Below are 22,725 nucleotides of genomic sequence, written 5' to 3' on the forward strand. Positions count from 1 at the left end.
TTTTGCTCCCTTGAATGTCAGATTGCCGGGATAGGCCTTCCCATTTTCACTTGATCCAAATCCTGATCCCATCCATAACCCCAAAAAATTTTATTGCAGACATGTTCCTTATGAAAGAGGGGGTTCCAAGCTGGTCCATTCCTGATACAAGCAATCACTCTTCCGTTAGGCAACAGAGTGAGGGGAAAGTCAATTTTATACTAGCACAGTGAATACTGACTTATCACAATGTAAATACGCAATGTACATGTATGAATGTATGTGTGTGTCTATATCCATGCGTGTGTATGTTAATAGCACATGTTGATGAGGTAGCTTGCAGATTATTTTTCCTCCTTCTCTGTATTTTGCTGCTATTTTATTCAGAGGCCAGCTATTTAATATTTTGTATTGCTGTAGCTATAGCTGTATTAGAAGTAGGACACAGAAATATGTAAATTGTGAGCAAATCTGAACTTTCCTAAAGTCTGAGATGTAAGTATATCAGGGTTTTTTTAAAAGCTCTATTATTCCAAGATCAGGACCAGCTGCAAAGATTGGATTCACATCCAAAAGCCTATATTAAAATGCATATGTTTCTTGGTAGAAAGAAGTTGTGAAACCTGTCAGACTGAAAACAACACTCTTTTCTTGTGCTGCCTGACAGTTCAGTTACAGATTGACCCTATTGTTTTTTGGTAATTTAAATATGATTGTTGGCAAAGCAGAAAGGGTGGGGGCATCATAAAGAGTGGCACGCAGAGTGAGAAAGAAGAAAGCATTTCTGATTACATAATATATCCCTGACATGTTCTTACTCACAAACCCAGCATCTAAAATTTTTTTTTAAAAAAAGGGGAAAACAATGAAAGAAACAGCAGCTGTTTCTAAGTGATGTCAGAGAACAGGTGTGATACAAATCTCCATACCAGCGCAATCATATTGATCTCCCGATGATGCACGCATGAAGCACATGTGCAAACCTTATCGACCCGTTCTGCGTTTCATTTCCAGGAACACGGCCTGAAAACGCCCCTTTATAAGTGAAAACATTCTCAGAATAAACACCGTATTGGCCAATTACTAAAAAACATACACAAACGGAACCGAGAAGGGGAGCCTGACCCCCAGCCCTCCCGGCAGCTTTGCAGCGCAGGACCGCGCTGGGCCGAGCTCGGCCACCTCGTCGAGGCGCAGCCGCCGGCACGCCCCGAGCCCCCCAGGGGCGCCTCCCGGCCCCCACGCTGCCCCGGCGGGGGCCGTGCTGCCTGCCGAGCCGTGCAGCGGCTGCGGCCGGAGCCCCGCGGGACAGCGGCCCCGGAGCGGCCCCCGGAGCACCTTGCGGGCCCGGCGCGGCGCGGCGGGGGCGGCCCGGGGCAGGGGCGCTCGGGCGCTGCGCTGCGCGCCGCCGCCGGTAGAGGGCACTACGCACTCCCGCATGAGCGCGGCTCCGGCCGCAGGGCGGGGGGCAGGGGACAGTGGCACCAATTTGGGAAAAGATTAAATAGGATGTGGAGCTTCTGAAGCCCGTAGCTTCTGAAGTGCTCAAAATGCCCGCGCGATGCTCAGGACGAGGATTATAATAATAATAATGATAGTGATAGTGATAATGATAATAATAATAATAATAATAATAATAATAATAATAATAATAATAATAATAATAATAATAATAATAATAATAATAATTTTTATAAACCCAACAAACAAACAAGGAAAAAAAATAACCAACAACAACAACAAAAAAAAATGCTGCGAGGTCAATAATTTACCAGTCTGCTCCTTAATGCGTGTGACCGCAGGTGGTACCGAGGGACATTGTGATTCATGCCCACTTTCAAAGCGGGACCAGGGCCGGGCCTGAGGCACCCAAACAACTGTCTTCTAATATTAGCACGGCTGTATTTCTGGATCTATTATAGTCTGTCCAGACAGATCCCATTGTAATGGGATCTTTTATTAAAAGATTAGCACTATCTCCTGCAGTTGGTGGAAAAAAATCTGTTATCACTGAGTTATTTGCAGTTGTGGGGAGGGGGCAGTCGGGAGGGGGTGGCGGGGGGCGGGAGCGGGAGGAGGGGTGTGGGGAGGGCCGGGCGGAGGGCGCGGGCGGCCGCGGCGCACCGGCCCCTGACCCGGCACTGTCCGGGCATTCCTGTCTGCATACTTCGCAGTCTGTTGTGCTTTGGTGGCTCAGAAAAGCGAAAGAATCGAAATTTAAAAGGCAGCTTTTGAATAAACAATACAATTTTCCGTTAAGTAATCGTTTTGTATAAAAGGAAATATCGCCTACTCAGTTTCATTCAGCGGTGCCAAAAAATGTTATAAATGAGAGACCGCCAACTTTTCTAAGGGGAGAATAATGCCAGACTGTGCTTAATAAACTAGTGCCCTAGAAGTTCATTATCGATGTTGCAATCTTTCTGATTCTGAAAGGAGACCGCCTACGTCGCCCCCGTTCCCGTCTCGTCCTCCTGGGCTCTCCCAGTGAAAAGCCTATCAGCCGGGAACGGCCCTAGGTATTAAACTTCTAGCTGGTTCTGTCTTTTGGGTTTTTTGTTTTTTCCAGGTTTGGGGCTGGTCGATCGGGCTTTGGGGTTTCTTTGGGCTGAGTGGTGCGTCCGCCTGCCCGCCGGAGGGTGCGGGGAGTGGGATGTATCCTCCGCAGTCGCCCCGCGCGGGGACCGCGCCCGCGGAGCCGACTCCGGGCGGACGGGCGCTGCTCCGCGCCGCGGCAGCACCCCCAGCCCGGCGGCGGGGCCGAGGCGCCCCCGGGGCGGCCGCGACCCCCCAGCGGGTCCCCAGCCCCCCGTGGCGCTTGCGCGGCCGCGGCGGCTCCGCGACGGGGCCGGAGCCGGGGCCGCTCCCGCCGCTGCCCCCGCCGGCGGCTCCGCCGCTCAGGGCTGCGCGGGTGCGCGCCTGTGTGTGCGTGCACCTAGAGCGGATAATTGGAGAGGGTTTCCAGAAGGTGGAAAATGTCACCTGATTCACACTGAACTTTTTAAATCTCCCCACCCCCGAGCAGACACACACACACATTAGGAGACCGCCCACCGCAGACAGCTAGGACCCCCGTATAGATTTAAAGAGAGACTGCATTCAGAGCCTGACGTTCATTCAATAGAGCGATCATAAGCAGGCTGGCTAGTGCTCGCTCCCTCTCCCTACTCCCCCTCACGCTGTCTCTGCGTCTCTCTCACTCGCTGCTATACTGAGGATGTTAAATCAGAGAATCCACCCGGGCATGCTCTTAATCCTGATGTTTCTGTGCCACTTCATGGAAGACCACAGAGTGCAGGGTAAGACCAGACTGTTTATTCGCAGATATGTTTCTTTATTATTACTATAGTTTTCTGTCTTTCGGTTTAGTTTGCTTGCGGTGTTAAACGCCTCTCTCCAAGGTCCAACAGAACAGAAGTTAACTACGGGCTTTGTAGTGAAGTGCAGAGGTGTCATTTAGATCCCTTTTTTGATCGGATCTTCGCACTGCTCTGCAAAGGCACAGAGGACAGATAGGATGTTTTTTATTGTTATTATGCAGCATGAATGAAGAACAGCGTCGTGAGTGAAATTTCCCAGTCTCGGTCTCGGCTCACGAATGAATGCTCAAAGTTTGTTGGTAATTTAGTTCAGATTTTTATCTCTCCTGAATGACTGAAGGAGAGATGGTGATGGAGAACTCCAAGATTACAGCTGACATTTTTAGAAACCAATAAGTGGTCATTTTACCATTTTACTGACTTCTTTAATACTGGGATTTTCTCCTCCCTAGCCTTTTTTTTTTTTTTTTTTTTTTTTAAGTGCCTGTGTCTGAGTAAATATCAGCGTTGTAAATTCTCCTGCACTGAAGAGTATGCTTAAATAACTCGGTGGCTGTGGTTTTTTTTCTTCCTCGTGCGAACAAAACAAACCCAAACCTGATATTGACAACTCTTAAGAGCCCTCTTTCGACACAAGGGAATATTGATTTTTAGTTTGGGAGCTTTTTCCCTTTTCTTGACCATGTTCCAGCTACAACCTGGACGTCTTGCCATTGCTTCTTTATGATTATTTCTTTTCTTTTTCCCACCCCAGGACCGACATAGAGTATAAATTAATCTAACGTAGGCAGCGCAAAACTTTCTTTTTTTTTTTTTTTTTTTAAGAGTATTTTTTGTTCAATGATTTTTAGCAGGGGGGTGGGGGGGCGGGAATCTTCCCCTGCGCCCAGCGACATCTCCGCTGGCCGATCCTGACCCCTCGCTGCGGTACATTCCCATCGGAGTAAGGAGGCAGGATCGAGCCCTAGCTGAATTAGCAGCAGAATCAATTGGTATTGAGTTGCTGGAGAAGTCACATTGGTTATTCACGAGAGACTCATCCCAACCAAAATGCTTCAGCTAAAAAAGGGGGAGTTGCTTGGACTAATGTTCTTGGCTTGACTCCATAAATAACAGAGATACTAGAGGGGGGGAAAAAAGGAAAAAAATAACCCCAAGAAAACCCACTCTATCCGGTGTAAGGGCAGTGTACTTTCCTCTGAAATGTTTGCAGGAGAGATGGCACCTATAACTTTTCCAGCTTGATCGATTTTTAAAACTCTATAGGGACGTCCTACGCAGAGTGCCCTTGTATTTTGCGTACTTTGCTCACTTTTTTTTCGGAATTATTTTAGTGAAGGAGACATTTGTTAATAGAAACAGCAAAATGTGGAGATTTCGAAAGACTTCGCTAACAGCAAATGTTCCCAATTCGTGCAGATTGCAAAATGGGCTGGGAGTGAAACTGTGCGGCACTAAAACAATGCTGCTGTGCTGCCGCGGTGAGGAGAGGGCAGGGGGAGGAGGAAGGAATTTGCAAGCGCGATTTTCTTTTTATTCCCTTTTAAATGCACATCCTTTTTAAGCCTCTGTCACGTGTCGGCAGTGCTCCTTCTGCTCTACATATGGAATAAATACCTCCAAAAACTCTCGTTCTGTTTTGGTTGGGTTTCCTCTTTCTTTCATTTTGTTTTGGTTTTTGGTGGTTTTTTTTTCTTTCTTTTTTTGCTTTGGATTTTGTTTTGTTGTTTTCTTGGTTTAGGTTTTTTACTTCTTTTGTGGTTTTGGGGGGGATTTTTTTGTTTAGTTGGGTTTTGGTGGGGGGGAGGGTTTGTTTGTTTTTTAAACTGCGTTTCCAAATGGGCCGTAGTAGCTGTGGGTTATGAAACGGGACAAATAAAAGGAAACAGTCTAGTAAAAGTCACGGCAAGGCGCACGTGCTGTGTCTGGGTCACTGGTGGCCGCCACTGATCCGTCTGGGTGTCCCCCCACCCCCCTCCCCACAGCTGGGAACTGCTGGCTCCGGCAGGCGCGGAACGGGCGCTGCCAGGTCCTCTACAAAACCGACCTCAGCAAGGAAGAGTGCTGCAAGAGCGGCCGCCTGACCACGTCTTGGACGGCGGAGGACGTCAACGACAACACGCTTTTTAAGTGGATGATTTTTAATGGGGGAGCCCCAAACTGCATCCCGTGCAAAGGTGAGGGGGTGCTGGCGAGCTGCTCCCTGCTGAGGAGTGGCTCCTGCAGGCGCTGGTCTTGGGAAAGAGGAGTGGGGATGGAGTTGGAAGGGGGCAGCTCTCCTCTCGCTTCCTTCCTCGTCGGGGTTTTGAGGGGCATCTCGTTCCAGCCCCGGGATCGCGGAGGGGACACCCATTTGTGCTTGCCGCCTTGCACATCACAAGGAGGAGGGGAGACACCCTCTCTCCCCTCTGCCCTCACTGGTGAAGGGAATTTATCTCGAGCGGTGTGTCCTGGAATGGGAGGGGACGGTGGTTTTGCTCTGTGCTCTGGGTTCACGGTATCTTTTTTTCTTCAAGAAGTTTTGACACCAGGTCTGTTCTGCACACTTGGTACTAAAGTGGTGCCTCTTTCCTTCCATCAGAAACATGCGAAAATGTGGACTGTGGACCTGGGAAGAAATGTAAAATGAACAAGAAGAATAAACCTCGGTGTGTTTGTGCTCCGGATTGCTCTAATATCACTTGGAAGGGCCCCGTGTGTGGCTTAGATGGGAAAACCTACAGGAACGAGTGCGCCCTTCTCAAAGCCAGATGTAAAGAACAGCCTGAACTTGAAGTCCAGTATCAGGGCAAATGCAAAAGTAGGTTTGCAAATCTAATCCAATCTCCCTCAAATGCCAAAGGGTGTCTGTCTTAAGAGTAGGGAGGAGATGTTGGATGCACTTCCTCACAGGAGCCAGGTTGGGAGACAGCAACATGCTCGACAGACAAGGATGTAGCTGTACTGAGAGCTCCCCGTAGTCTTGCAGCATTTGTGTTCACACAGCTAGCTTGACATGTGAAGGCATTCTCTAGCACCCCTTAAATGAGGAGAGCTGCTGAAGGCTTTTACCTGATCATTTGCGCTTTTTGTCACCTATACACTCCTCACTGGGATCCTGGTACCTCCTACTAATCCCTGTGTTTCTGCCTGTATTTCAGAGACCTGCAGGGATGTCTTGTGCCCAGGCAGCTCCACATGTGTGGTTGACCAAACCAACAATGCCTACTGTGTGACATGCAACCGAATTTGTCCAGAGCCTACCTCCCCTGAACAGTATCTCTGTGGGAATGACGGCATAACCTATGCCAGTGCCTGCCACCTCAGGAAAGCCACCTGCCTCCTGGGAAGATCCATTGGATTAGCCTACGAAGGAAAATGCGTCAGTAAGTATCTTTGGAGTGTGGGGGGAGCTTCCTCAATCACCTGTTTCAGAATATCCAGCGTGTGTAACTGGACGGATGTGATTAGTGCTGGGGAGGAAGAGAGACTTCAGCAGCTTGGGTTAGTATTCCCCTCCCAGAAGGGGAGAGCCAGGGTGAACTTAGTCCTGGAAAAGATTGCAGTAGGGGTGAGGGAGAAGAGGGCCTGATCCTACTACGGCTGTGGGTGATGACATTAGTATCCTAGTGGAGAAGTAGCCTCCCTGAAACAGATGATGAGACGTTACAGTGTAATAAGGTCACTGTATTCAGTGGGTCTGTATTCCTGGAAACAATTGTCTTCAAGTGGTCTTGGCAAAGACCATGTTAACTTAATTGAAAACATCTGATCACTTTTTCCTCTTTAGACATAATTGTGGGATTTGGAGACAGTGGGTAGGTGAAGATAGGCAAATAATTTCTTTGCAACCTGACATTCTGTGTTGTGAGTGATTCCAGGACTGATAGTGCAGTGTATTACGATGAAGCACCTGCAGGGCAGCCTCTGCTCCCCAAAACTGCTGGGGGAATCTGGTGGAGTCTCAGGTTGCTTTTAGTTGGCATAGGTTGAGGTGAATTGCCTTTCAAATCTTGTAGACAACTGCTCTCTGTGGGTTAGTTTAAAAATAATAGATTTAGAAATGCTGGAGCTGTTGACAAATCCTGCATTTACCGCTAATTTGGGGAGCCAAATTTCTACTGACATGAAATGGAGCAGGAAAGTCATGTACAATACGCAAATGTAATTCTGTATTCCCAGGGCCAAGCTTTGCTGGCACAGCTGTCTTTCCTCCCCCACATATAGACAGGCACTGTTGTCCAAGGGAGTACTTGCTTCAGCAAAATCAGCAAGTATCATCACACCTACTACATCTGAGCTTTCTTCACAGTTCACAGGGGAAAAGGAGGTTTTTGGGGTTGCTTGTCTTTGTTTTGCTTTTTGCTTTGTCTTTTCACTTACCTCTGGTATTCTATGTACATTTTTAGAAGCCAAATCCTGTGAAGACATTCAATGCAGTGCTGGGAAGAAATGCTTGTGGGATTTTAAGGTTGGCAGAGGTCGGTGTGCCCTCTGTGATGAGCTATGCCCTGAAAGCAAGTCAGAAGAAGCAGTGTGTGCCAGCGATAACACAACTTACCCAAGCGAGTGTGCCATGAAAGAGGCAGCTTGCTCCATGGGTGTGCTTCTAGAAGTTAAGCACTCTGGATCTTGCAACTGTAAGTGAGATTTTTAACTCTGCAGACACTTAAGGCTTCTGAAGGCGATACCTAGGTAATGAAGACTCACACCTTTAAACATAAGAAAGCTTGATTTATTGATTCAAGGTACAGTAGAATATAAGTATCTATCTTTCACGCACACACTTTGGTTGCTGATAAAATGCAATAGATCTCCAACAACAAGCTGGCCTTCAAGTTGGAGTTTTTGGGGATGATCCAAGGACAAGCCATTCTATCAGAAAGGGGTTGCCCGAGGAGTGTAATTCTAGTGACTTTTTTTGTACTTTATCTGCTCTCGTGTGCTTTGCTGATTGCTTTATTAACACCTGGATAAACTCTTAACACGGTCCAAAAGAACAAGCTAAAAGGTAGCACATGGCACCTGGTTTAGCACAGTTGCCTGTACTAACTCTGAATGAAGGACACAAAGCAATTAAACTAAAACACCAGAGCGCTTTTTATTGATTTCAGGAATCTGCCAATAAAACCTGAGCCATTGATTCTTCAGAACTTTCTGCAGTTATGACTTCATAGATTATGTGTAAAAACCTTATTGCGTAACAGAAGATGCCAAAGAGCATCTCACTACAAGTCGCATAAAATGCAACGCTGTATTATGGCTGTTCAGAGGGCTTTCAAAACATGCACTGAGCTGCTTCTGCGCTGTTGTTGTCCTTATTTAAACAACAGCTCCCCTGTATTCCCCCATCTAGCAATTAATGAAGACCCAGAGGATGAAGAGGAAGATGAAGACCAGGACTACAGCTTTCCTATATCTTCCATTCTAGAGTGGTAAAACCTCCATCACTATTGGAACAGCCATTGGGCACAAAATCAATGTCCGTACTGTAAATAAGTGTATGCTTATTTATTTTGGGGAGAAAAAAAAAAAGTATACATATAGTTGAGTCTCGTAGACATTTATTTATACTGTGTCATGTTTTATAATTTATACATAAAATGTCTGGTTGACCGTACACCTTGTTTTTTGAAGAAATTTATTCGTTACGGGAAGAGCAGTGTTATTTATTGTGAGGTCTCTTGCTTGTAAAGTAAAGCTTTTCTTTTTCCTTGTGAACTATGAAAGTCCATTCCTTAGAGCCTACCCACATGATCTCATCTCTTCGTTTCACTGATGTTAACTCTTTTCCACTTTAAAAAACTTGCATGTCAGTTTCTGTTATGTTTATTTATTGGATATTCTTTTCACCGGTTCTGTACGTAAAAGATCCCTGTGTTTTTGTTTACAAGGAATCTTGACTGACCAAAAGGCGTTGTAACTGACTTAAGTATACTTTCAAGGTGCAGTGAGGCAATCTTTAAGGAAACTTACGCTTCATTTTCTCTGCTTCTGACCACATTGTGTACTGAAATGATCTCAGTGTATTGAGGGTTTATACTGTACTAAATAAATTCAGAACCCAAAGAAATTGTATTGTGAAGTTTGATAACAGCTACAGGCCTAACTGTAGTAAGAATAAAGGTTTTATTTTATTTTTATTGTTTTTTTTCATTGTAATGTGTTTTATCAGGTGTTTCCTTTAAGATGGTCTTGCAGTACCACTTTCAAAGTTTTCTTTCCCAATCAGTGTGTTGCTAAAAGTTATATCAAAGCTTTATCAGTTCAAGTTTCTTGCTTTTCATAATACTTTTTTTCTGATGCAATTTTATATTTTCAAACATGGCGAGTTAAATATAAATTCATTTAAATATATAGTTTTGTACTTTTCTACCATGTAAATGTGCAATGTATATAAAAGTTATAATGTGTATTTGTAAATAAATGATGAGTGAAAAAAAAAAATAAAAAGTGGAATTTTCCCTAGAGGCAGTCCTTAGTCTTTCATTCTGAATGGTTTTGGTCCTCTAAGTTGTTTTGCATTGTGCAACACCAGTTAAGGCAAAGCCCTCAGCTCACATTGGTACAAGAAACCCTCTTTTCAGATATGGACAATGTTTTCAGTTAATTACTGTTTAACTCTAAGTACAGTGATACAGGAGAAGAGGTTTGCCATTTTTGTTCCACTCTCAATCCTCTCAATAAGAAGTCTACAATTTAATAGAATCACAAAATGTTTTGGGTTAGAAGAGACCTTAAGATTGTTTAGTTTCAACTACCGTTCTCCTGGAAGATGGGCAGGGACATCTTCCACTAGACCAGGTTGCTCATTGCCCCATCCAATCTGGCTGTGAACACTGCCAGGGATTGGGAATCCATGGCTTCTCTGAGCAATAGTTCCAATATTCCACGACCTCATAGTAAAGAATTTCTTCCTAATACCTATTCTCAATTTCCCCTCTTTCAGCGTGTACCCATTCTGTGTACCCATTCCTCCTTGCCCTGTCACTCCATGTCAGAGAATCTCTCTCCATATTCCCTGTAAACCCCTCCAGAGACTGGAAGGTGTCTATGAGGTCCCCACAAAACTTTCTCTTCTCCAGGCTGAACAGCCCTAACTTTTTCAGCCTGTTTTCATAGGAGACATGCTCCAGTCATCTTACAAACCTTATGGCCCTCCTCTGGACTTGCTCCAGCAGTTCTTTGTTCCTCCTATGTTGAGAATCCCAGAGCTGGGTACAGTGCTCCAGGTGGGATCTCAGCAAAGCAGAGCAGAGCAATCCCTTTCCTCAGTCTGCTGGCCAATACTGCTCTGGATGCAGCCCAGGATTCCCTTGGCTTTCTGGGCTGGGAGCACTCACTGCTGGCTCATGGTGAGTTTTCCATCAGCCACCACCCCCAAGTCCTTCCCCACAGGGCTGCTCTCAATCTCTTCTCTGCCCAGCCTGGGGGTGTGTCTGGGATGGCCCCAACACAGGTGCAGGACCTGGCACTTGGCCTTGCTGAACTCTCTGAGGTTTGCATGGTCCCACCTCTCAAGCCTGTCCAGATTCCTTTGGACGGCATCCTTTCTCTCTGCTGCCCCACAATTTTTTAGATAACTTTTCCTTTCATACTTCTAGGAGAATTTTAATGTACATTAGGATTTTTGCTATGCTTTAGACCCATTTAGATGACCAATACAAAACAGCAAAACAGGATCGACTTGCTCAAATTCAAGATTCATAATAAATATCAAAGAAAAAAAAATAAATTCAGCAAACAATCAAAGAGTACGCTATCACTTGGAAATTATTTTTTCCCCAAAAAGATGTTTAATTCAGAAGTTCTTTTTGGTCAATGGTTGGACACTATTTGAGATTGGCTACTAATACAGTGAATTGAGGAAAGGTAACCTGCGTAAGCACAGCAGGAACCACAATCCCCTTCAGTGCTATCTGGTTATGCTGTTATCTCAGATAAGGTCCTATTTACAAAAATTTCTCTATTGTATTACATAAAACATAAAAATGTACAGGTACATCTTATTAAATTATATTCTAAGTACTTTTCTGAACTGAGGTCTGAGTAAAGTTACGTTAACCTTTTAGTTTAAATACAAATATTTGAAGAGTTTCCTGCTATAGTCTTCTGTATATTTTTTACTATCTATAAAATTCCAATTTGTTATTGATTGTTTAGCATTACCCAAAGCAATTATATTCTCTGAATATAAAAAACTACAAGCATAAATTTATAATACTGTATCCACAGTATTTGCAAAAATATTTCCCCTTCTATTACTTCATGTTACCTCCTGTTTCCTCATTTAGACAAAGAGTCTCTTTGGAAGGAAGTATATGGTAGGTAGAGCAAAGGGAGTAGGATTTTGGTCTCCTGAGGGAATAGAACCCAGAACAGGGGCCAGGAGAACAAAGATATGGAAAAAGATCTATTGGAAAGCCTCTCAAGGAACTAATAAATACATTTCAATGACAGAGAAACATCCTGTTTAATAGATACGGCGACTATGAGAGAAGATTTTTCTTATGTTCATTTAGGTGCCAGCTACTTCATTTCCAACAAAACAACAACATTAAAATACTGGTTTTAATTGTAAATATATTTACATGTCTTATACGGAGACTGTAGCAGAGCAGGATTTCTGGGTTCTAGTTTTGTGTCCTGCTTCTGGTTCACAAAATAACTTTGAGAGAACCACCAATGGACAAATTCAAAAGAGAAACAAAAATTCCAAGAAGATATATTTACACAAGTACATGTATGCTAAATGGTCACAAAAATCTACATCAGGTTTTTGCTGATCAAATGATTTTAAAGTTCTGAAACTGCATCTCTCATTGCTACTGCTATTTCTATACAGCTGAAAATCTTGAAACCTACCTTGCACCAAAGCCTGATTGTGATGTACAGGTGTGGCATGTCCTGAGAGGCATGTGAAGTAAGCATCTTCTGAGCATGCCTACCATAGACCAACCTCGTCATGAATCACAACAGCCCCTGAGACTTTCTCCCAGAAACACATCCAGAGGTTGTGGAAGCACAACAGACAACATTTTACATAATATCATACGTGTAGATAAGGTACTTGTTCTCAAATTGGGAGATGCAGGTTCACTGCTAGTCTCTTTCTGAGGAGATCTTTCCCTCATCTCCCAAGAGTGCAGCCAGCACTAACTCAAGGTGAAGCTCAGGCTGGAGAACTGTCTGTCATGCCAGTTGAAGACACACTTCTGTATTGGACAGGAAGCAAGATTCATCGAGAGAGGTTAATTTGCAACCCTAATAAGGCGCTCCTTTTGAAGAGGAAGTCCTGGGTTATTGCCCCAGGGGCTGCCTACACATTTTGCATTTGTAACTAAGTAACATGCATAAATAGTGCTTGAAGCAGGAGCCAGAATCCAGGTTGCTTCCCTTCCTCCTTCCCCCAGTAGGTAAGTGCTTCCATCCTTCAGCCATGAAATCATGTTTAACTCTCTGCTTAGAGATTACAAATCTCAAACCAAGATTACAAATCTCAAATCTTTTTCTACATTAAGTCATAGTTACAACAGAGTGAGAGGTTTTACTTTTTTCTTCCTCTCTTCAAGGCTTGTACATGGGGAACATTTCGGGAAGTGTAAATATGATTTTTACTCCCTCAGTCTAAGGAACAGAGGTTGTGTTCGCACATGTGTAAGCATGTGTGTGTATTTGTTTTGTTATGTTTTGTTTTTCTTCTTCTCTTAATGCACAGGCTACTCTGGCTGCTGTTTAAATGAAGAAAGATATCTGGATGTTAAAGTACAGAAAGGTATATGAAGCTCTGAAGCCATGTGGATAACCTGAAACCAGAAGAGAAATAAATTTTCAGAAACATCTTTCTCTTCAGTGTTTTGTATAGTCTGGTATATATACTCCCCTTGCTGTAAATCACACTTCTGAAACTCCTAGATCACCATGGAGTATACTTTTTACTGAATCCCTTGTCTGTGAACTCCATTCACAGACAAATACAGATAAAGTAACTTGCAGCAGATTGCATGTTTTTGAAAACAGAACCCCACATTCTGGCACTAAAGTAAAATCACCTTAATTCTAAGAGACTCAGCTTCAAGTATTTGAATAATATAAATACTGCCTCTAAAGCCCTGGCTCCCAAATGTATTTGTCTATGCAACACAGACAAGAGAGTATACTCAGTTTTGGTCACACTCAAATGCATTTCTGATAGCTGCATTCTTCTGACAGTCTTAAGAATAGTATCATAGACCTCTTTTGCACCTTTATCTCTTTGCTTGCCTTCTCCCTGCAATACACATCAAATAAGCCTACATTCCAAGTCTCACTACAAATTTTAAACTGTTATTTCTTTCATTTCATTTTTCCTTCTCTTTCTTTCTTTCCTTTTTTTCTTTAATGAAAATATTTCCCGTCCCTCCAAATGCAGATCGGGTGTGCCATGCTATTCTCTAGGCAGTGACATTTTACTACGCGATGAATCACCAGCACAGAAACATCTGTATCTTATCCCTTTGAAGAACTAGGATTCCATGCTTTCTCGTGAAGCACAGCATTTGTACATAGACCAAGGCATTCACAAGGTATCAGATGTAAAATTCTTAACTCCCTGAAGATAAAACAATTACATTTTTTGTTCAATGTTTGTATAATTCCAAGGCCTGTCTGACCCTCTATGGCAGCATGAGTTTTTCAGGTAGTATATGAAGAACAATTTGCACAAGTTAACTCTTTAATATGTTTTTACTTTTTCTTTGTCCTGATAGACATAAATGTGTAATAGAAACTAGTGGCTGGATTTTTGTCATAATCATATAGGATCATCTGTATAACTCACATTCATTTGTTACTTCTTAACAGTCTGGCCAATGAAATTATCAGAGTGTGGAGAAAAACAAGAGGTGCGAGCCACAGTGTTCAGCTCAGAGACTGATTTGGTGTTAAACCCACAGGTTTGTCTCATTTTCTGTCATTCACAACTACATTATTTTAATCTCCTAATCTTTAAATGGACTTGGTCAACTTCACCATGGGATTGAAGAATGCTAGTGTGTCAGAAAACTGAGAAGGAAGTATGGACTTTGATAATAGCTAATCAGATGTCTTAGACGCTACAGGATAATGAGTCTACCAAGGTGCTGAAGTAGATTTGAATGCACAAAGATTCCTGAATTTCCATCAGTGACATCAGTAATAGCATCTGAACCTCCTACTCTATCAGAGAGTTCTGCAGATACTCAGAGTTTCTCAAAATGAAACCAGAGCATGCATATTACATACTCAAATTTTAGCCATCTGTTTTGAAAGATTTTTAAACTATTAAAAATAGAAAATTGAATATTTTAAAACTTTAAACTATTTAAAAAATAATTATCAATTAACTGGTAAATTTAATAGCATTTTAGAGATCCACAGCAAAAGCAGGGTTTTTTAAAAAAACATTGCAAACCAGTGTATCATGGTTATATGCAAAAAGTTTTACGTAAGAAGTTTGCATACAGTTTTAATAAATTTTCCAAGATCCCTTAGCAATTTGAAATACTCTTACTCAGATAACAGTGTTCCTATAATCTTTTGCTGATCTTCATGTAATATACTTGTCATTTTAATTTCAAATACCTTCATATTTTAAGAAGCACCTGGAACTATAAGGCTGATGTTGGTGGATGGCCAGCAAAGGTACTAAAATGTGCTTCCATCTCATTTCTGAATTAGAATAATTGCTAAAAAAGGTCACAGGGCAAACCACATAGATAAGAGAGACAGGCAATTATGTAAGCCATTGGATAAAGGAGACAGAGGTTGCACTGATGAAAAGTGAGTTCTGCAGTGTCTCAAGGACTGGAACACTGGCCCTGAGTGATGCAACTGTTTCTGCCTGGAGAAAAGAAGCACCTCAGATCAGCCTTTTCCACCTACAACCAGGTCATTGTGTGGATAGTGCCAGGCTTTCTGCAGCAGCATGTGTAGCAGGACAAGATGTGCATAATCTGAAACAAGAGAAGTTCACACAGGGTTTAAGGAAAAAAAAATTCCACATTAACACAATCCAGCACATGATCTTCTGACAACCCTTCCAAGTTGGATTATCCTATGATACTATGAAAAGGCATGCCCACCTACCTCCTACAGACTCCAAAATCAGAAAGGAATGTCCAGTTAAAAAGAAATTATTCACTTAAGAAACCTTGAAGGAGCAACCACATCACCACAGATCTAGGATGCAACTGCCAGTAAGAATATAGAATGTTCCTCCTCTAATGTATCTTTCTGTGATGTGATCTCTAAGTGACCCTAACATTTCCAATAAATGCTATTTTCCCAAAGAGTTTAGTGAGTTTACTGTTCAAGGAAAGTGGCATCTATACCTAGAATATTTACTCTGTGCATAGAATGTGTAGTAGACAAAATGCAAGAAAATGTATAAAATTTCTATACTTTTAAGTGAAAACAAGTCAATAAAACAAAAGAGATAAACAGTCAAAATGCAGTTTAAAATTATGCTATTGTTCAGATTTGAATTTTTTTTTTTTTAGTAGTGGCAATAATTCTCAGAGACAATAACTAGTATCAGCTAGACTGGTCAAGACAGCAAGAAAAGCCAAAAGCCAAGACAAGACACTTGGAAATATAATAGATAATGCCCACTGGAGGAAGTAAATAAAGCTCTTCAGGGATGTTTTCCATAATCTTTTTCCATCTACAGTTTTTTAGTCAGATCAATTCAAATCCTTGCTTCAAAAGGTGACTCCTGCCAAACTGCAAAAAGCCTAAAATGCATCACATTAAAGATATAAAAATAATGAGTATTTCCACATTTGGACTTCAACCCTAAGGAAACTAATTTTCTTTCTTTTTAGGAGAAAAAGGGATTGAGCCCATCCTTCTAAATATGCAGAGCTGGAGATCCAAATTTCCACAGGCAACAAAACTGAGAATTTAGTGTACAGTAATTTCACAACCATAAGGCGCATTGGACTATAAGGCGCACCCCCTGGGAGTCGGTAAAATTCGCAACTTTGTAGATCAGATAAAGCACACCGGACTATAGGGCACACTTTTTTTCTGCAGAGAGGCTCTGCCCCCAGCTCCCCCTGTGCGGTTTCTGGCCGAGGCCCCGCCTCAACCTGGCAGCCATTGGCCCCCGGGCCCGCCTGTACCCGGCAGGGGCGGTGCTGCGGGCCCCCAGGCCCGCCTGCATCCGGCGGGGCCGGGGCATGGCCGCCGCTGCTCCGTGCTGCCTCACCAGGGCCGGGGCATACCTGCCACCCCTCCATGCAGCCTCTCTGGGGCCAGGCTATGCCTGTAGAGGGGCCATTCTGCCTCCACGGGGCTGGGGCGTGCCCGCTGCTGCTCCGCCCCACCTCCACCTGGCAGCTGTGGCCCTGCCGGCTCCCCCCATGGCTCACAGCTCTTACTTCTGGGTAGGCAAATTTCTGAACTTTGTCCATCAGATAAGGCGCACTGGACTATAAGGCACACTTCCAGGTTCGGGGGAAAATTTTAGTCAAAAGGGTGCGCCTTATAGCCGTGAAATTACTGTACTTCTCAACCCAGCATGCCTGGAAGCTGTGACAATTCATTTATTAATCTCACCAGCATTCTCCACTTGCAGGCTCTGATGGAATTTCAGCCTTAATTGAAAGGCACTTGCCACTGTCAGCAACATGGCAAGCAGCACCACATGGGCTGATGGGGCAAAACCCAGCCATGGCCCACAACAGAAGCCCAAAACAAAATCCTCATTTTCTATCTGGAAAAAAAGCTAGAACCTGGAGCATGTAGCCGTAGCCATAGCCTGTGTGCAGAAGAGTAGTCTAACATACACAGTGGAATACATGCAGTGTGCTTCACAGATACACTGCAAGTTAGTGTCCTCGCCTCACATGGCAAAAAATACATGGTGAGGCTTTAACATTTGAGAGTTAACCTTATTGCTTCCATTGACCACCACCTAGATCTCATTAGTAACAAACTAGTCAGGATCTAGGTAACATTTTTTCTGGAAAAAAAGCAGTGAGTGATATTCCCCTTACTAGATTTGGTTTTCTTTCTTTGGTGTTTTTGTGTTTGGCTTTGTTTTTGGTGGGCAGTGTTTACTTTGCTTTTATTCTTTTTCGAATGAGTCATAGCAAATATAAAATTGAGAGAAATGAAGAAGTGTGTTACAGCAAGGTTTAAAAAAAAAAAAAAAAAAGACAATGATGGAGTAAAGCTACAAGGAAAAAGACCAAAGAATAAAAAGAAAGAAAATCATGCTAAAAGTTGAATGTGAAGAACTACACACCAGAAGGCCAGTTGTATCAGACCCTCAGATGCATGAGCAATGCTGTGAATGATAAAGTGCCATCTACTGGTTTATCTTGCGTTAGCCATGTTGTTTGGAGTCCACCATGGTATTCCACATGGAATGGGAGGTCCATGCTTTTCTCTGCCACTGACTTTTTGGTGACTGTGGGTAACGGACCTTGTGTTATAATCTCTTCACTGTAAAAGCCTTATATTGAGATTTTATCTAACCTCTGTGCTTTCACAACTGGTGCAAAGCTCTTTGAAATGTAGTGGTAGTATGTTTTACAAGACAAGTAGAAATTTTTGCATGTCTACATCCAGACTCCGCACTTCTGGACAAGATGCTAAAAAATGAATTGTGAGACTCATAAGAAATGAAGAACAGAAAACAGATGAGGAAAAAGAAAAGAGAAGAAGGTAAAGACCAGTAGGAGTTAAGGAGGATGAGAATCAATAGAATACAGTGTACGTGATTAATTGCTAAGGACAATACAATTCACGCTGCAGTTTTACCAGATGTGTATGTGTTGCTCCAGCTGTGGGAGCAGTAGACTCTCTAGATCTTGTTTCTGACACACAATAACTGTGAACTCTATTATGTGCAAATAATAAATCTAAGCAGCACCTCCAATATATGATTGAGCAAGAAAAAGGAGGTCATATTTTCAGAAGTGTTAGCACATATTTGTCAACACCAAACTTCGCTAAATAGCACAAAGGAAGACTACGAGACAATGGTAACACATACACAAAGTAGGATGTGAGCTCACAAGTAGATACATAGTTTTGAAACCCCATGTTTAATAGGTAAGGCCCCTAGGGATGGCAGACAGGCAGGGTCTTGGGCAGACTGGATGGGCTTGTTTTGCTGATGTATTTACTGGCTGGTATGTTAATTTTTTCAATGTGTTATAGCGCAGTTCCCAAGTTAGGGTCATGACCCCACTTGGGGCCCACAAGCCTGGAAGTGAAAACGAAAGTGGGGTTGTGACCCTGGAAGTAGGGTTGCTAAGGGAAAACTTCGGGAAGCACTGATGTTGTGCTACTAGGTGAGACCCCTATGTGGACAGTATGTTTAATCACTGCTGAGGGACAAAGTTTTTACCAGCGTCTATATTTCTCAGAGGTCCCGCTTCTGGTTGATTTATTGTCAGATTCAAGTAATTGTCTCAGGTACATGGAGATATCTGAGAATTAAATTCATAATTTTGAGTTTTACATCTTGAAAAGATAAGGCCCATAATGCAGCGAAGACACATCCACTATTTTCTTTAAAATATCCATTGGTAGCTACAACCTACAAATTAGAGCAATTCCCTCACAATCCTTGGCCAGAAGAAATCACTCCCACTTTTGCCATTCTTCAGCAGTATGATCACACCACCAGGTCATCATTGTGGCATGGAGCAAAGTCTTTAGGTTTTGTTGAACTCTGCTTTGTTACCGGGGAACATGGGGGCTGTTCCTCACCACTTACATAATCTTAGGGCAAGGAACAAGTGTGTTGGCTAAGAAAAGAGTTACTATGTTGAGAAAAATACTCAGTAGAAAGGGATAACCACTCTGAAATCTGACATTCCTTAGAAGTGGCGCAGATCCTTCTGCAAGAACAGATCCTAAGACTGAATCCAGCCCAAACTGGTGAAGGTTTGAAGGTTTAGTTGTCAGGACACATTAATTTAGTGCCACTTCAGGCACTGTAGAATATCCTTGTTGATCTTCAGCAGCAGTACCCAAATGATACTGTTTTTCCATAGCTGCTGTGTAATTTCTGACACCCAACAAGGGAGCTTTGATAAGCCAATGAGTTCTAAATAGAAGAAGATCCCTATGTGTGGACAAGTGAATCAAGCCCTTAGGCTCTTAAGTTATGTAAGTACTTTTGAAGAGTCATGGAAAGTAGACATAAAGAGTTGCATCTTATTTCTCATGCTGTAGAGCTGGACAATATTTCTGACTGTCACCTAGAGAAATATATTGTAGCCAGTAACAGAACAATTGTGATACATGGCATACCATTTCAATAAGTGAAGAGGCATTAACAGCTGATTTTTGACAGCAACATGTCTGTTTCTCATTTATTAGTAACTTGTATTGATTTATACCAGGATTAATTATTGATACAAATATTTAATCCATACTTTTTAGGTCACAATCAGGGAAAAAGGCATGGCTGTGAATAATCCATAGAATGGTTTATGAAGCACAAATTCCTCAGAGAGTATCAGATATCCACCTGGTGTCCCTGAGTGCTGGATTTCACATTTAAATCTCTGAATTAACAGATGTGTACAGTCACACACAGGCAGAAAGCCCCTTCTTGATACTACATCTGAGGAGGCTCATGGACACTGTTTATTTTAACGAAATGGTGAGGTATCTTGTGCTTGTGAAATTTATTCCAAATCTACACATCTTGGAATGTTACTAACCAGTATCTGCATAGAGTTCAACTCCCAAGTTTTAGTTCACAAAGCACATCTTAAAAAGACAAACATATTTATTGAAATCAGCTACCATTTTGAGCAGAAGTCTCCAAATCTGAAAACCACACCCTTCTAATGTACACAGCCCTATTAAAAATTATGTTTTTAAATTTGGCCTGAACATTTTGGCAACTGAGATCCAAATGCTTGAAATTAACTGAGGCAAATAAAAGTTATAGAAGTCATTATAATAAAACCTAAAAATGTTAGGTTTCAAAGGAAGGAACTTCATTTAAAGCTTATCATAGTTTTAAAAACTGCACATTTCAGATCCTTTCATTTCCTCTGTTAGAAGTGAGAATTGTATAACCATTTCCACAATTATGAATACTAGAAATACAGGCTTCTATGAAGCAATCATGTTATGCAAAAACTTGGGGATTTTAAGAAACAAAACAGAAACAAACATTGAAAAACGTGATAAAGTCGTTAAGAGTCAGCAAGGCTATTGTCAGAGAGGACTTTATTCAGAACTGTTCTGTCCTATGAAACTGAAGTCTTACCTGCATTTAAGAGCACATCTTTTAATTAGTCCCATGTAGGGCACATAATTCTCTTCATCTAGAAATGGTAATTCTATCCTAATCCATGCAAATATCTTTTAAAGGTATATCCTCTCTTTGGCAGTGAAGCAAGAGGCATATCATCACCAAGAATGTCAGCATACCTACATCTTTGGAAGAGTAGTGTAAAGGACAGTTATCATGACAAAAAAAAAAAAAAAAAAAATTTGCATTGCCAGGAAACGTAATTATGTCAGTAAAATGTATCAAGTATAGACCAGACTGGAATACACCATTTTCTGAAGTACTGCAGAAACCAAATTGTTATTCAGAATTTGGTCATTCGCGGGGCAAGTAGCCACAGCTGCTTATAAAGTTTTAATAGTTGCTTTTCACTGTAGTAGCAAATCATATAAGAACATATCAAATAATCTTTTATTATAGTCTCGAAAAATATTCAACAGCATGCGTTAAGCCCAGAACCTATGCTGTCACTCTTTGTTCTGATGATGCTAATGACAAAAAAACCCCTTAAACAACATAATATTTTGACATATGTGACCCCCAGAAGAAGAGTTGAATATGTATGTCACTGTGGAATCTTCATATTTTCTAATGAAAAGCAAAATATTTAAAGTCAGTTTTTCAACAACTCATGGAAAAATGCTTGCACAAACTATCTAGATATTGAAAACAAATGTCATTATTTGCACATGCAATCACTTTCAGTGCTGTCTTGTCTCAGGCAGACTGTGCACTGAATCCTCAAAGGTTTTGTGGGTTTCACAAAACCTGCAAATCACAGATGAGATCTTTGTTTAAAGCCTCCAATGGAGCAACAAGTGGCTCAGCAAAGTAGAGGGCGTGTAACAACTGTTGCCCATGAGCAAGGTCTGACAGATTCACCATTACATTTATTTTTTCCCCTCCCCAAGTTGCAAAGTAGCACTGCTGCTGCTAAATAAATCTAGGCTGAGGAAGGAGGTGGTTTTGCCCTTCCACCATTATGGCACGTGTCCTCAAGCCACTAATTTCAGTACAGAGAGCTGGACTGGGGCTTAAGAGCCAGAAAAGGACCCTGGATAGTATCCTAAGGCAGGTAGGTATACACCAAAATCTGGCAATGCTGTATCAATAAGCTCCTCAGGATCACAAGGGGTGTGCAAGCAGAGCATGAATTTGTTATCAAGGTTCCTGGTCTCTACCTCTCTTCTACAACTCAAAATTATATTTCCAGGATCTGCACAGGCCAAGGATCGTCCCCAATAAGAATACAGTTAATACAGAATACAGACAGGAGGGAAAGCCATATAGACACAGGCTTTGGCTTCAAAGAGTCCATTTTATTCATTCACACAAACACAATCTTCAGGTCAGGTTTACACACTGTCTGTGTGAAACACCTTATTTATATGGTTCTAGAAATAACTTGTATAACTTGCAAGTGATGGAATGACATAAGACAAAGCCACAAATGAGCTGTGCATGATATTCATCTTAATCTTCCAGCAAAGGCAAGCATGTATCAACCTGACTATGTTCCTTACTCCTTTAAATGTACCACAGAGATTTTTCTTGGAGAATCAGGAAAGAGACAGTAGTTAAGTGAATATACTCAATTAATATCTTAATATGCAAACAGTATACAAAAAAAAACGCTAATAAATACAAAATGTGTTTGTTATTAAAATACTCAGGAAAAAAATTGATTTATTTCAGTCACTTCAGTGAACTTCACAATCTGTGTTTCTGAATAGGAGAAGTGCCAGATTTGGAATAAGTAGTTGCCTTATGGAATCTTGGCGTTTTCTCCTGCTCAGAAATGCAAACTCTGAAGTTCAACTGAGCTATGCAAATCATCTTGTCTTATGCTCCTCTTATTAGGCAATTCTGTCTTGATATTCTGAGTAATGAACTACATAATACAGTCTCCATGGTATGTGGAATCAACATGTTACTTCAAGAGTAAAGACACTTCAGTAAAAAATTGCTTAGAATAATTTCTTTCATCCTTAAATTAAAGAACTGCTGTCTGCACAAACATAGCTAGGCAGACTGAAGCAAGGGATGAGAAAGAATGAAGCACTATTGGACACACATCATGGGTTCTTGATACTGCTAGGAATATCCAGGTGCTTAGCTCAGTCTGTGATACTACGTACACTATGGGATGTGGGCAGATAA

At 42.1% G+C, this 22,725-nt stretch overlaps 1 protein-coding gene across 1 annotated transcript; it reads left to right on the forward strand.

Moving 5' to 3' along the window:
* The first annotated feature begins 3,014 nt into the window (after positions 1-3,014).
* On the forward strand, positions 3,015-9,746 carry FST (follistatin). Its single transcript, XM_033086297.2, has 6 exons — positions 3,015-3,278; positions 5,285-5,476; positions 5,881-6,099; positions 6,440-6,664; positions 7,688-7,918; positions 8,635-9,746. Exons 1-6 carry the CDS (start codon positions 3,197-3,199, stop codon positions 8,715-8,717), a joined length of 1,032 nt encoding a protein of 343 aa, XP_032942188.1. The 5' UTR covers positions 3,015-3,196; the 3' UTR covers positions 8,718-9,746.
* Positions 9,747-22,725: the final 12,979 nt, after the last annotated feature.

This window comes from Catharus ustulatus, chromosome Z (genome assembly GCF_009819885.2).
Source record: "Catharus ustulatus isolate bCatUst1 chromosome Z, bCatUst1.pri.v2, whole genome shotgun sequence".
NCBI classification, from domain to species: Eukaryota; Metazoa; Chordata; class Aves; order Passeriformes; family Turdidae; genus Catharus; species Catharus ustulatus.